Source organism: Podarcis cretensis (genome assembly GCF_951804945.1).
Source record: "Podarcis cretensis genome assembly, chromosome: 1".
Lineage (NCBI taxonomy): Eukaryota > Metazoa > Chordata > Lepidosauria > Squamata > Lacertidae > Podarcis > Podarcis cretensis.
The window spans coordinates 130,647,375-130,663,191 of record NC_137170.1 but is presented as its reverse complement, the minus strand read 5'-3'; the positions used below and the strand labels follow the sequence as shown (position 1 = coordinate 130,663,191).

Here is a 15,817-nt window from a genome sequence, read left to right as displayed (position 1 = left end):
GACATTTTCGTCTTGCAAAGCAAGCCCATAGGAAATTCGTCTAGCGGGTTTTTCATCTTGCGAGGCATTCGTCTTGCGGGGCACCACTGTACAACCAAATAGCATAGAAAAATAACGGCAAAAATTGTGTCTCTTCTTTCTCCCCATGCACAAAGAAGTCATATATATCATATAATTGTAGAGTTGGGAGGAATCCTGAGGGTCATCTAATCCAACCCCCTGCAATGCAGAAATCTTTTGCCCAACGAAGGGATTGAATCCACAACCCTGAGATTAAGAGTATCATGCTCTACCAACTGAGCTATCATTCCTCCTTGTTCTGATTCATAATATCTGGTTGCCTGACTCAGAGACATTGAGTAATTCTGTAATTTTTGCACCTGCTCTTATTTGGTATTTCTGTTCAATTTTTTTTTGCTAAAAGCAGCCTTCAAAGTTACTGTGGGGTAACAAATAACTAAAAATCTTATTTCCATATATTTTTATTTGTGATCAACTTCTCAAGCCATTTTTCTCATTTTTCTACTTTTTCAATCATACATTGCTCAGCATGCATTGAGAGTATACTGTTACTGGAGCAAAATTAAGACACCTCATCATGGTTACTAATTATTTAAGAAGGCTCCAAATGAACTTACATAAAGCACAATGGGTCCAAAAAAAGTGTATAGAAGAGTTGCTTATTTCTAATGGCAGAAATATTTGAATCACCATAAAATAAAAATCTCTAAAAATCCTTTGATTCTGTTATCAAACAGAAAATCCTAAATTATCTTTATGGAAAGCTGCATACCCCTGGCCTTACCTCCTCGAGGCAACTCTGTGTGGAGATATGCCAGACCTCTAGTTATAGTGTGTGCCAAACGACATGAGTTCACCCAGTCACTAGTATGAAGACTCAAATACCTGCACAAAGAGCCCTGGAAAGGGAAAAAACAGTGCATGTTATTGGGGTCATCAGTCCCTTGTAGAGACTTTTAATCAACACTTGTTTCCAATACAGTGGTACGTCAGGTTAAGTACTTAATTCGTTCCGTTCTTAACCTGAAACTGTTCTTAACCTGAAGCACCACTTTAGCTAATGGGGCCTCCTGCTGCTGCCGCGCCGCTGAAGTACGATTTCTGTTCTCATCCTGAAGCAAAGTTCTTAACCTAAAGCACTATTTCTGGGTTAGCGGAGTCTGTAACCTGAAGCGTATGTAACCTGAGGTACCACTGTACTCCATTTCAAAATTTGTGGACCTAGGTTATTGCTTTTATTAACAGGAAGAGAGGTGCTAGTTTGTTTGTGGTTACTGTTGGCTTTATCTAAAAATGACTCTCATGTCCACCAGATGTGCTTCATGATGGCAAAAGAAATTTTCTGAGGCTGCTTTAATCAAACGACTTAACCACATTTCACAATTGTTCACTTATAGGAGAAAAGGAACGAGACATCTGGGGACATCCCAGGCTCAGTGACACAACCATTCATGGTTAAACATGATCCTATTTGTAAAGCCCTATATTAGGTTCTGGGACGCGGGTGGGACTGTGGGTTAAACCACAGAGCCTAGGGCTTGCCGATCAGAAAGTCGGCGGTTCAAATCCCCGTGACGGGGTGAGCTCCCTGCTCCTGCCAACCTAGCAGTTCGAAAGGACATCAAAGTGCAAGTAGATAAATAGGTACCACTCCGGCGGGAAGGTAAACGGCATTTCCGTGCGCTGCTCTGGTTCGCCAGAAGCGGCTTAGTCATGCTGGCCACATGACCTGGAAGCTGTACGCCGGCTCCCTTGGCCAATAAAGCGAGATGAGCACTGCAACCCCAGAGTCGGCCACGGCTGGACCTAATGGTCAGGGATCCCTTTACATTACATACACCTATTTGCATTTGGACTAATGTCTTCTTGCATAGTTAGTTCAGGGCTTGTGTGAAAAGCTGGCAGAGGGCATACCTACTGGTCAGGGGTCCCTTTACCTTTACCTTTATATTAAGTTCAAATTCTTGTTCTAGATTCAGAATGTGATGCCAGAATGTGACAGAACCTTTCATGTGTATATAATGCAGCTCCTGGCATTTTCTTCTTTAATATCATGGGAAGAGTATTTCCACCCTTTGACTGTGGAAGCCTTATAAGAAGCTGTTGCAGCAGAGCGACTGTGAGCAACATCATGGGAGGGGTGTTTCTAGGACTAAGGTGAAATTATGAAGCTCCCTTCTTATTTTTGCTGTTCGATTCTGCATGTTCTTTAAATAGTCTTGTTATATTTGTAGTACTGGAATGTGGGGTTTTTTTGGTATATCATTATCTTTGCTATTGTTTTGCTATGTTATTATGAAATTGCTGCTACGTTATTGTTTTGCTATGTTATTGTGAAAATGTTTTTGTAGCATTTGTTTGAAATGCATCTCTTTCCTTGTTGTAAGCTGCTTTAAGCTTGATTTTGTGTGTGGAAAAGCACCATACAAATAAAATGATGACTGAACCTGACCTGTTGTTACTAAAAATACAATAATGTAAAATCCCCACAGAATATTTTTACATTAATTGCAACTTAAATCAATTTTCTATCTTCCCAAAGGTGTATAAAGTAACTCTCTTTAGATTATTACTTACATTGGGATAATATTCCATCACTAATAAGTATTCCATCCGTCCATCTGCAGTGAATCTCTCATCTCCCACAATGAATCGGGCAATATTGTCGTGTTCCATAAGTGGGATTCTGTATATATTCCTCTCATTGATAAAGTTTTGACGATTAGTGAAAGAAAATACTTTTACAGCCACTGGACGCTCATCTAAGGAACCTTTGTAAACTGCTCCGTATCGCCCTCGACCAATAAGCTGTGAAATTTAAAAAAGTAACCATTTGATTAACTTCACTTTAACACGATATACATTTTGGCCACAGTCCAGTGCACAGTTCACTTAAATTTGTTGATTTCAGTGAGCATCAGCACTGAGTTTTGTCCATGGATTTGGGCCTTTCAACTGCAGTGATACATTTCGCTCTGACATGGTAGAGCATTTAGTTCATGTTAGTATCTAAAGAAACATATATACAAGTGGAAATTGTTGTTACTTAAAAAAGAAGAGGAGGAAGAACCCAATAACAGGATTCAAAGACATGACTCATGTTAAGCTTGGCTTTATGAGGCATGGCTTTGTTAAATTAAAATAGAAAAGGGGCTTCATGCATGCAGATCATCACAAACTTGTGAATATAGTAACCACAAAAATATTAATTTTGTCTTTCTAAACACCAGCTGAGAATACAAGCAGTTTTATTTATGAAGAAATACTCGAGTGATAATGTTATAGGACAATGAGATCTTAAGATGAAGGTCAGTATATTGAATGAATGAATAGCCCCTTTATCATGACCTAGTTGTCAGGTACAAAAAAGTAGCATCTAGCTAAATGATTATCAGTGTGGTTGCAAAAATCCTTAAATACTAACTTGTATGTATGTAAAGTAAGCATTAACATCTTGTACTAAATTGATCAGGTGATTCATAATTCATGCGAAGAGCAAAGACCTAGAAACTCCAAATGGCATAGTTACCTCCAGTAGCTTCAGATTATCAAGATCTAACGAGGGTTCAGATGATGCTGCTTCCATCATGTCTATACTGTGCATACCTTGTTTATGATCTCCTGATGAAAGAAGAGCCAGGAAAAAAAGTTTGTGTCACACATCAAAATGTCTGAGGTCTTGACAATGTATTGGCAACGGACAAACCTATCCAGGAGACACCTTGCAAACAACTTAAAGAGTTAGACACAGTGGCAGTTTTAGAAGAACCAATATTAGTATGGCCAATGGATGCCAGCTATGGAGTTTTGCACATTACTTTCCCTATGCCAAGGTTAATCGGGACAGCTAACATGCTGTGTTCCTCAAGATCTTATCTGCAAAATCCCACCGCATGTACTGTGTTAAAGGAAAATATAATGAAAATGATGTACAGATGGTATTTGACTCCTGTAAAATTAGCAAAGATATATCATAACTGTGACAATCTATGTTGGAAATGTAAAGAAAAGGAAGGAACCTTTTATCATATGTGGTGGACCCGTCCCAAGGTGAAAGACTTCTGAAAAAAGATTTGTAATGAATTGGAAAAAATGTTGACATATACATTTATAAAGAAACCAGAGGCCTTTCTTTCTGGAATAACAGGTTTGGAATTGCCCAAGCAAGATGTTAAATTATTTTTGTATGCCACAACTGCTGCTCGTTTTGTTAGCTAAAAAGTGGAAAACCCAAGAATTACCAACAATAGAAGAATGGCAGATGATGGATTTTTCGGAGCTAGCCAACCTAACCGGAAGAGTCTGCGACTAGAAGGAGGAGGAGTATCAGGAAGAATGGATTAAATTTAATGATTACTTAGTTAAATATGTCAAGTTAAATTAACTGAAAACAGCTTGCAGATACTTAATTGGCTTAGGATTTTATTTATGTTAAGTGATGAATTAATATGTTTAATTTCATAATGTGAAGATCTAAGGATGTTAATGTTTAAGTTAAATTTTATAAGAACTGTGATTTGAAAAGGATATGCAATGGAATTCAACCAAGGGGAAGCGAGGAAGTTACTTAATGTTAATAAGTGTAATTTTCAATAAGGCTATGATTTATGTTTGTTTGTCTTATGTGTTTATTTGTTTATAATGTTGTGAAAACCAATAACATTTTTTTTTGGGGGGGGGGAGAGATATTATCTGCAAAATCTAAAACACCTTGTCACATGCATCCCCTTTATTATGGTTTTCTTGTTACCATCAACTGCCACCAAAAAGCTCCAATAGTTGTGTAGCACCTCTCTGAAAAATAGAGAAGGTGCATGCGACAGGCCCTCTAGACATTAAAGTTTAGATATTTGCTTTGGGAACATGGCACTCACAGGGAAAAGGGAATGGACTGAATATTACTGAAGCTGGCAGCAAATTGCTGCCTGCATTCTGATCTCTGGGTAGGCTATGGGGACGTTTTGTTTTAATGTGTTTTATATTTAAAAAACTGGATTGCCAAACAAAAGAGTAAGCAACTCGGGAATGCTCATGATAAGAAAAACGAAAGATGAAAATTAACAACACACTCATCAAAGCTTACCTCCAAATATTCTGTATCCAAAGAAAAAGGCAACCACCAGAACAGCCAACACAGATATTGATGCCAGAGCAATGACAATTGTCTCATCTCGGCGGAGTGAATATGATGAATCTGAAAGAAAGAAAACTATGTATTATGGCTTCTTCATACAAGGCAAGTTTCTCAGAAAGAATTAGGATACCCAGTAGAAAGCAAATGAGACATACCCCTATTTTTTTTGTTTAATGTTAAAATCGCTTCAATTAAAGATAAGGATCTAGCTGTTAATCATTTTATTAAGTCCAATAGCTCTTTCTGAAGATACACAAGGTAAAGAACATTGCTCTTTGGAATACTATTTTTAGATGCTGACAAAACTACGGTCTTCAGAAAAGGCAACCTGCCAACGTGTTGCAAGCCTACTGTGGGAAGGTAAAAAAAATAAGTGAAAGACTTTTGAGAAATTAAAACTGGATTTCAGTTTCTAGTTATGTATCAGCTTTCACCTCAACATCTGAAAAACGAAGATCATGGCCAATGGGCCCATCACCCCTTGGCAAATAGAAGGGGAAGAAATGGAGGCAGTGAGAGATTTTACTTTCTTGGGCTCCATGATCACTGCAGATGGTGACAGCAATCATGAAATTAAAAGACCCCTGCTTCTTGGGAGAAAAGCAATGGCAAACCTAGACAGCATCTTAAAAAGCAGAGACATCACCTTGCCAACAAAGGTCCGTATAGTTAAAGCCATGGTTTTCTCAGTAGTGATGTATGGAAGTGAGAGCTGGACCATAAAGAAGGCTGATCGCCAAAGAATTGATGCTTTTGAATTATGGTGCTCTTGAGAGTCCCATGGACTGCAAGAAGATCAAACCTCTCCATTCTGAAGGAAATTAGCCCTGAGTGCTCACAGGAAGGACAGATCGTGAAGCTGAGGCTCCAATACTTTGGCCACCTCATGAGAAGAGAAGACTCCCTGGAAAAGACCCTGATGTTAGGAAAGATGGAGGGCACAAGGAGAAGGGGACAACAGAGAACGAGATGGTTGGACGGTGTTCTTGAAGCTACCATAATGAGTTTGACCAAACTGTGGGAGGCAGTGGAAGACAGGAGTGCCTGGCGTGCTCTGGTCCATGGGGTCACAAAGAGTCGGACACGACTAAACGACAAAAACAACAATTAGCTTTCACTCAACAGATCTGAACAAAACAGAAAGAATTACATGCAAGTGTTTTACCAGAGCTCCTTTTATCGAGATACACCATCATCTTGCGTGGCTTTGATATTTGCGGCTGTCTTTTGATGTGGACAGGCTTTGATCATCGTAGCTGGCAGCTATCTTATATGGTCTTTTTGTTTTGATAGTTCCAGATCAAGCCAATGGCCCATGTAGTCCAGCACTCTATCCTCACAGATGCCCATGGGAAGCCCAGAACCATTACCCAAGTGCAACAGAAGTCTCCCTCCCCTCTTGCCATTCCCAGGAACTTGACATTCAAAGGCATACTGTCTTGGGCAGTGGAGGTAAAACCTTTCTCCATTAATTGCATGCAGAACATTACATCACCATGTTTTCTCAAGGTCGTTTCTCACAAAGTCAGATGCTAATAAAAGGCTTGCCTTTTCTTTTCTTTTTAAAAATATTTTTTATTGAAGATTTTCTGAGCTTACAAAAGTATGTGCCTTTTCTGTCCACAGAGCTAGCCACAGAGCTACCACCTATTCTCTCCCCCCCCCTATTCCAAATAGCTATTAGCTACTTCTGTTTGCCAACATCTTTCCATACCCAACACCTTCATGTAGACTAACTGAAATGTTCAGAGCTAATCATGATGCAGTTCTTTTTCAGTTATCTTAAATCCTAAATTGACAAGCGAGAGACTACAAAGATGACTGTTCATCTTGCTGACTTCTCCTCCTGGTCACAGAGCAGTAATTGGAAATTATTTCAGGGGTTAAACAAAGTCCACAGCCAGTCTCTAGCTGGATGACCTTCACATAAAATAACACACTGGTATAAAGCTGATCTGTAAAACAATGCTCCTAGTTGTTAACTTGGTTTGAATTATGCTTGGATTAGGCACACTGTAAGGCTATTTGACGCAGGTGGCGCTGTGGGTTAAAGCCTCAGCGCCTAGGGCTTGCCGATCAAAAGGTCGGCGGTTCGAATCCCTGCGGCGGGGTGCGCTCCCGCTGCTCGGTCCCAGCGCCTGCCAACCTAGCAGTTCGAAAGCACCTCCAGGTGCAAGTAGATAAATAGGGACCGCTTACCAGCGGGAAGGTAAACGGCGTTTCCGTGTGCGGCTCTGGCTCGCCAGAGCAGCGATGTCACGCTGGCCACGTGACCCGGAAGTGTCTCCGGACAGCGCTGGCCCCTGGCCTCTTAAGTGAGATGGGCGCACAACCCCAGAGTCTGTCAAGACTGGCCCGTACGGGCAGGGGTACCTTTACCTTTACCTTTTAAGGCTATTTGTGTCTTCATATTTGTTAGAACCTCATGAAGGAAGAAAATTATAGTATATTGGGCTTTAAGAATGTTTCCTAGTAAATTCAGATTATGATTTAGAGAGAAAAATGAAGTTTAAAATCAGTTCTAATCCTGCCTTTGTCCAAGATTCTGCAGCAATGAGATGATTTTCTAGTTACACAATAAAACTAACTGATCTTTTCATTGCAATTTTATTTCTGATTCAGAACTAATAAAGTAGTTGAGAAAATGACCAATAGAAGCTTTGTGTTTAGTTTAATTCTAATTGTTTTTGTACTGCAGCTGCAATTCATTTGTTAGTACGTTACGATGCTCAAGGTAGAATAATCATTTGGGCTAAAATCCCTAATGCAAAAGAATTTTGTTTCCATATTATTTATTCTGTGATTATAATGAAGCAGGTTTATTTTTATTTACAGCATGTTCTAGAATACTGTTTACAATTATTAGTTTAGATAAATGTGTATATGAAATATTATGTTCGTTCCACTGCCTTTGTTTCCCTCTGCCAGAGTCTCTTTCTCCAGGACAATAGCTCCACCCTGCCTGCCTCAATTCTCCCTCACTAGCTGGAGGAGACTCTTGAGAGTCCCATGGACTGCAAGAAGATCAAACCTATCCATTCTTAAGAAAATCAGCCCTGAGTGCTCACTGGAAGGACAGATCCTGAAGCTGAGGCTCCAATACTTTGGCCACCTCATGAGAAGAGAAGACTCCCTGGAAAAGACCCTGATGTTGGGAAAGATGGAGGGCACAAGGAGAAGGGGACGACAGAGGACAAGATGGTTGGGCAGTGTTCTCGAAGCTACCAGCATGAGTTTGACCAAACTGTGGGAGGCAGTGGAAGACAGGAGTGCCTGGCGTGCTCTGGTCCAGGGGGTCACAAAGAGTTGGACACGACTAAATGACTAAACAACCAGAAGACCACAACGTCTTCTTTATTCCTCAGGTTCTGAACCTACAGAAGGGTTGTAATACCTTACCCCCTCACCCACCCCATATCCTCTTGCACCCAAAGGACAATGATCTCTTTACACAACCCCCCCCCTCTCTCTCTCTCTCTCTCACACACACACACACACACACACACTTAAAACACCCCTGCCAGAAAAGGCTTCCCTCATCGCCAGGGAGAAATGGGGGGGGGGAGAGTTCCCTGCCCCCAATCCGGCCACGGCAGTGTATATGCCTTCCAAAGTGCCCCTTCTGAGTCTTGGCTCAGTTGAGTGTACCTCTTGCACTGTCTTCTAGCAGCTGAGACTGTTGTTGCAGTGTGACCGACCAGTACAAATATTATACAGTGGTACCTCAGGTTACATACGCTTCAGGTGACAGACTCCGCTAACCCAGAAATAGTGCTTCAGGTTAAGAACTTTGCTTCAGGATGAGAACAGAAATCGTGCTCTGGCGGTGCGGCAGCAGGAGGCCCCATTAGCTAAAGTGGTGCTTCAGGTTAAGAACAGTTTCAGGTTAAGTACGGACCTCCGGAACGAATTAAGTACTTAACCTGAGGTACCACTGTACTGTATAGCGAGTCAATATTCATAAAGTGATAAGGAGTCATTTTCTCTTGTCTATGCAGAAAGTTTGCATTTCTTCACCACTGTGCCATGCCAATCCAGCAATTATTCAGCGGCAGCAATTTTACAAGTAGGGTTGCCACTCCACATAGCTGTCAATTTTTCCCTTTTCTTGCAAGGAATTCTATTCGGAATAAGGGAATTTGCCTTTAAAAAAGGGAAACGTTGACAGCTATAGCAGAACAAGAGACTGTATCAAATGTGCTGTCCTATTTGAACTATGGCAGAGGCAGATTACCCAACAGGCCTCAAATTTTAAACTCCTGTTACCTTAATTGCTGTGCTACATACTGTACTGTACATAATCTTCTCCCCTAACATCCTTGATCATGGCAATTAAGTATGCTATTAAAGAGTTCTGGAGGCCTCCTGCCCTTCCTCTTTTTAGCCACTTCCCTGCAGAAATAAAACTTCATCAGAAATCTTGAAGCCCTTCCAGCACCTAAACCCCAAATGTATTACTTCTACAAGCATATATAGCAAAAATAAAATAAAATAATTTCATGGATGCTCTATCCATCTCCTCTGCTGCATTTTGGAGTATTGAGCCTAGGCCCTGCCACCCCCAGTAATATAGTTTATTGCTATCATTATCATACCTTTAAACTAAATGCAGAGTACTATGTGTCTGCTCCCTTAATATTTCAACTTTGGTTTTCCTTCAGATTTTTAAATGAGTGATTAAATAAATTACAGCCAACGTAATAATAATAATAATAATAATAATAATAATAATAATAATAATAATTTATTATTTATACCCCGCCCATCTGGCTGGGCCTCCCCAGCCACTCTGGGCGGCTTCCATAGAAACCAAAAATACAGTAAAATATCACATGTTAAAAACTTCCCTGAACAGGGCTGCCTTAAGATGTCTTCTGAATGTCAGGTAGTTGTTTATCGCTTTGACATCTGCTGGAAGGGCGTTCCACAGGGCGGGTGCCACTACCGAGAAGGCCCTCTGCCTGGTTCCCTGTAGCTTTGCTTCTCGCAATGAGGGAACCGCCAGAAGGCCCTCGGCACTATTGATAAGTGTTTAACAAATGTCAAGAGGGGGGGAAATCAACTAGCTGGCTTGCAAGCGCTGCATTACTTCTTCTACAATGTATTACATGCATAGTGTTCTACTACATATTGTTCGGGGGGGGGCATTCAGGGCCCACACTGTGCTCACGTGTTCCAGTATAGGTAAAGGTAATTAGATCCAGTCGTGACCAACTCTGGGGTTGCGGCACTCATCTCGCTTTATTGGCTGAGGGAGCTGGTGTACAGCATGTGGCCAGCATGACTAAGCCACTCCTGGCGAACCAGAGCAGCGCACAGAAACGCCGTTTACCTTCCCGCTGGAGCGGTACCTATTTATCTACTTGCACTTTGACGTGCTTTCGAACTGCTAGGTTGGCAGGAGCAGGGACCGAGCAACGGGAGCTCACCCTGTTGTGGGGATTCGAACCGCCGACCTTCTGATCAGCAAGTCCTAGGCTCTGTGGTTTAACCCACAGCGCCACCCGTTCCAGTATAAGCTTTAAGCAAATAGCTCCTCATAAATCTACAATGGATGAAAAACTGCTTGCTGTTCCTGCTTAGTTCTGTTTGCACACATACTTAAACATACTCACCCACACTGGCGGAGGAACGCGGGGGGGGGGGGAGTGCACCGCCCCAGCACCATCGGGGAGGGGGGCACCATCGCGGCTGCCCTGACACGTGCTGTGCACCCCCACCGCGTGGCACACCACGCCCACAGGATGCACGCCAGCCACGCCCACGCCTGCTTTCCATCCCGGTGCCAGAGCATGCAGCTTCGCCACTGCTCACGCATCAAGGTGTGCCAGAACTGTACACATCTCCCCCTGCCAAAAAACAACAACCTCCTGCTCTGAGCAGAGAAGATGCACTCTATCTGTGAATTATTGTAGTGGTGGTTGAAGCAGGTACCTTTTCTCCTACGCAGCTGATGGGGAGAAGCATCCCTCCACCATTTTGTGGTCCTGACACTTTTTCTGCTCTTTTAGATATGGCAGTCGTTTTGCGTTACGCCACCCCCCCACTTCAGCCCAGCCATTTTGTCAATGGCTTCCTTGGCACTTTTTGTAAACTCCAAATGTACCCAGTGGCCCAAAAAGGTTGGCAACCCCTGTTCTGTCTATCAGTGAATCTCTGCCTTCGGTTGGATGGGATATAAATCAACATGAGTGAGTTTTTGTGCGGCCAAGAAGGAAGTCTACATTTGATACTAGTTCTACTTGTCACCCACCAGCCCAGGGGAAAAGTGATGAGATTTTTAAAAATCTCAGCTGGACAATAAAGGCATGGAGGGAGAAAGATAGCAGGATAGGTTGAAGCGATAAAATTAGAAAGGCAGGATAGGAAACAATAACCCCAAACCCCTTGTCTGAAATGACATGTGGAATAAAACTAACCCTGCGCAATTTCGTAGAATTAAAGAATCAGAATAGGAAGTCATAAGGAGCAATTTGGGGTCATATTCATAACTACCTGGGGCATGGAATTATTTTTATTGTTATCTTAAACACATAGATGTACATGTAAAAGCACTGAGAGTGTTTATAGCTCTACTGTGAGTGAAATAAGTATCTTGTTGTACTGAAGAATTAATTTTGAATACAACAGAAGTACCACAGGAAAAAGGGGTTATCTGACAGGCTGTGACTGCGAGTTCTGGAAATGGTTTTGAGATGTTACCAACAAAAGGATGTTGAAAAAAGCAAAGTGATGTTGTATATTTTGCGTCAGATGAGTGTTGCATAGCAACCTAAGTGGCTACTTCTTTGATAAATGACAATGGTTTAGACTGAGTTTCCAAGTCCTTTCGTTAGAAGCTCATGTTGAATTTGTTCCCGGTATCCCAGGGGCAGAGCAGCCCAAAATGGTGCTAGGAAGCACTACTTTTGCTTTTGCTACACTAGCTTCAGGATCAGGCCTCTTGGGCAAAGCTATGGCCAGATCCAAAACCATATGTTTTGTTTCTGTACTGCCTTGTTGGCTCTTCGAATGCAAGTGTGTGTACGGGAATGGCTTAATTGGCTCCTCTGCAATCTAATCATTTTGACAAAACTAAGGAGGCTATCTGGATTTGGAACATCTGAGCTTCACCCTAAGACTTCATTTGCTTCTGTGTCATGTTTTATGAAACTAGATTGCAATCAAAATGAAGAGTATTCACATACGAAGAGGTACCAGTTTATCACAGTTTTAATAATGCTAAGCAGTGCAACATTTAGTTTAATTAAATCCAGTTTCTCAAACCATTACCCCATACTTATGACTGAGCTTCTTCCAAAGTCAGATTATAGTTGCATTCTGGGACACCTGGTGGCACTTCGTCTCACTATAATCCAAGCTAATTGCAGCTATTTTTAATTAAGTGCAGTTTATTATTAAGCAGAACATTAAGTAAAGAGGACTATATGCAATACAATAAATTGAGATGCCGAAAAAAAAAGACTCACTAAATTATTTGAAATGCTTACACACTGTGAAGTATTTTCTCATTTCTCGCACTTTCATTTCAACGGGTTTAGCTAATACCGTATTTTTTGCTCTATAAGACTCACTTTTTCCCTCCTAAAAAGTAAGGGGAAATGTGTGTGCATCTTATGGAGCGAATGCAGGCTGCACAGCTATCCCAGAAGCCAGAACAGCAAGAGGGATTGATGCTTTCACTGCGCAGCTATCCCAGAAGCCAGAACAACATGAGGGATCGCTGCTTTCGCTGCGCAGCGATCCCTCTTGCTGTTCTGGCTTCTGAGATTCAGAACATTTTTTTTCTTGTTTTCTTTCTCCAAAAACTAGGTGCGTCTTGTGGTCTGGTGCGTCTTATAGAGCGAAAAATATGGTAAATCAGCTGTAACTTTGTGCATCTTCAGGAAAGGTTACTACCATGTCTACAAAAAAGTTGTTACTCTCACACATGGAGCTACAGAAATCATACTGAAATGATTCACATGTAATGCTAAATCATGCTTTGGTGCTACAGGAACCTTGCACGCATGCACTCTCTGCTCTTCTTTCATACTCTGCTTCAACCGGTTTGGAAGCAGCAAGCCATGGTCTGCGCTTCCCCCAGCAAACCAGAATGACAAAACGGCTTCAAACCATGGTTGGCAATTCTATTTGGAGAGTAAACACAAGCCACATTGGTCATGCTGGCTGGGACAGATGGGAACTGATGTCCAGCAAGATCTGGAGGGCACCACTTGGGTTATCGTTGGGTTAGTGTCTAGAAACCTTTGATTCTGTTTGCTGTTTGGAACAAACTCCAATTTCTGTCACACTTTATTATGGGAAGCTACTGTTTGTTCCAAGCAGTAAATTGACGTTCTCAGGCTTCCTCTCTTTGTGTACAAAGGAGAGAAGGGGAAGGGTTACTGGGGAATGTGCAAGCCCAAGGCTTGTGCCAGTTCACTGTCGTAACATTAATTCTTGTTTTAGCATTATGCCTTGATCTCATGCAGTAGTCTCATATTCTTTAAGGAACTATAGATATTTGGATACAAAGACAATATGTTATACTATACCAAATTTACTGTAATCCTGTTGTAAAGTGTTTTGTGGCACTGCTTGATTTAACACTGAACTTTATTTGCATTATTTTGAACTAATAGTTATATCATACGGCTGAAAATATGGTCAGCAAAATTAAGTTTACCCTAATATATTAAGAAGGGTGTTGCTTCAAGTACAAATGACCTATTCCAGAACAACTTTTCTCACTGCAAAATAATCACGATCAAAATGTAACATCTATGAAGATTTTTCCAAGCAAGGTGTTAAGATTCCTGTACAATTTGTGTAGATTTTGCCTTATTCTACAGAGGGGGAAATGCTCATTTGAAATTGACCCAAGATTTTTTTAGTTCAAAATGCTGTAACTTCTTTTTAAAATTGTGGCAGCAAGTTCTCTTGTTTTGGTTTTCAGTCACAGAATCTGCCTACTGCTGGGCACATGCCAGAAGGTGTAAAACACTATTCATTATCAAAGCAGCCTTTTCCTAGCTCTAAGCCTAAGTCTAAGCCTAAGTAATGAAATTTCCTGGTGATGCAACTGCTTGGGAAGAAGAGTTTGTAGAATAGTACTGTACGTGGGTGGCGCTGTGGGTTAAACCACAGAGTCTAGGACTTGCCGATCAGAAGGTCGGTGGTTCGAACCCCCAAGACGGGGTGAGCTCCTGTTGCTCGGTTCCTGCTCCTGCCAACCTAGCAGTTCGAAAGCACGTCAAAGTAGATAAATAGGTACCGCCCCGGCGGGAAGGTAAACAGAGTTTCCATGCGCTGCTCTGGTTCGCCAGAAGTGGCTTAGTCCTGCTGGCCACATGACCCGGAAGCTGTACGCCGGCTCCCTCGGCCAATAAAGCGAGATGAGCGCCGCAACCCCAGAGTCGGCCACGACTGGACCTAATGGTCAGGGGTTCCTTTACCTTTTTTAGTCTGAATATAGGCCACATGCACCCCTAAAAAAAGGAGGCTTGTATAAAATCTGAGAGCAGCTGATAACTGCACTCTTACAGGTAGAGAAGCTGTGATTTAAGATGAGACCTTGGATGGAACTGATACTTGAAACTCTATCCTTCAGTAGTTTTGTAAAAGGATCACTTGCTCCACTCAACAGGTGGTGCTGGAAGCCTGACATGTAGGAGAACCAAGGGGTTCCACAGGTTCTCTAAATTGGAAAAGCACTGGATGGTGCCCAAGATTTATGGTATATAAACAGTACATTCCTTTCAAAGAGACTTCATATTAGGGGTTCTAGGGCAGGCTTCCTCAACCTTGGCCCTCCAGATATTTTGAGACTACAATTCCCATCATCCCTGACTACTGGTCCTGCTAGCTAGGGATCATGGGTAAAAGGTAAAGGTACCCCTGCCCGTACGGGCCAGTCGTGACCGACTCTAGGGTTGTGCACTCATCTCACTCAAGAGGCCGGGAGCCGGCGCCATCCGAGGACACTTCCGGGTCACGTGGCCAGCGTAACGAAGCTGCACTGGTGAGGCAGCCCCCGTGCTGCACACGGAAACGCCATTTACCTTCCCGCTGTAAAGCGGTACCTATTTATCTACTTGCATTTAGGGGTGCTTTCGAACTGCTAGGTGGGCAGGAGCTGGGACCAAACGACGGGAGCTCACCCCGCCGCGGGGATTCGAACCACCGACCTTACAATCAGCAAGTCCTAGGCACTGAGGTTTTACCCACAGTACCACCTGCGTCCCTAGGGATCATGGGAGTTGTAGGCTAAAAACATCTGGAGGGCTGAGGTTGAGGAAGCCTGTTCTAGGGCAGCTTATATTCAGACCTGTACAGTAATTCGTCTAGTAAGGCTTGGTGGTATGGTAATTATACGGTCTCTGACATTTCACAAATTTAAAAACAGATACACCCATGAGCGGGACTAGGGGATGAGGCCTGGTGGCTTACTAGAAGCAGAACAAAACAGACTGTGATATGTGCCGCAATAAGAAAACAAGACTCGGTGATGTGCATTCTAAACAGGTAACTCCAGATAGAATAAGCACAGCATAAAAAACATTTACACCAGTTGGTCTGTTGGTCTGGATTAAATCATCAGTCCTTCACCCATCAAATTCCAGTTCAGAACCTCTCACACTGCCTTCTGGAATCTTATGAAAAGGAGACTTGAGTTGAGGT

General features: G+C 42.2%; 1 protein-coding gene and 1 long non-coding RNA gene across 3 annotated transcripts in view; one reads left to right on the top strand and one right to left on the bottom strand.

The window, feature by feature from the left end:
* Positions 1-15,817, bottom strand: part of BMPR2 (bone morphogenetic protein receptor type 2) — a 99,361-nt gene that overhangs the window by 27,174 nt on the left and 56,370 nt on the right. For both annotated transcript variants that reach the window (XR_013839151.1, XM_079976982.1), the window contains exons 4-7: positions 5,105-5,215; positions 3,551-3,642; positions 2,599-2,829; positions 806-920 (exon numbers count right to left, since the gene is read on the bottom strand). Coding sequence is in view for 1 of the 2 variants with exons in the window: in XM_079976982.1 (XP_079833108.1) it covers positions 806-920; positions 2,599-2,829; positions 3,551-3,642; positions 5,105-5,215 (549 nt within the window). In the remaining variant the exon portion in view is untranslated. The remainder of the gene's footprint in view (positions 1-805; positions 921-2,598; positions 2,830-3,550; positions 3,643-5,104; positions 5,216-15,817) is intronic.
* On the top strand, positions 1,965-4,530 carry LOC307220611. The gene is made up of 3 exons (XR_013840987.1): positions 1,965-2,178; positions 3,252-3,329; positions 4,236-4,530. It is a non-coding gene; the product is annotated as an uncharacterized lncRNA (long non-coding RNA).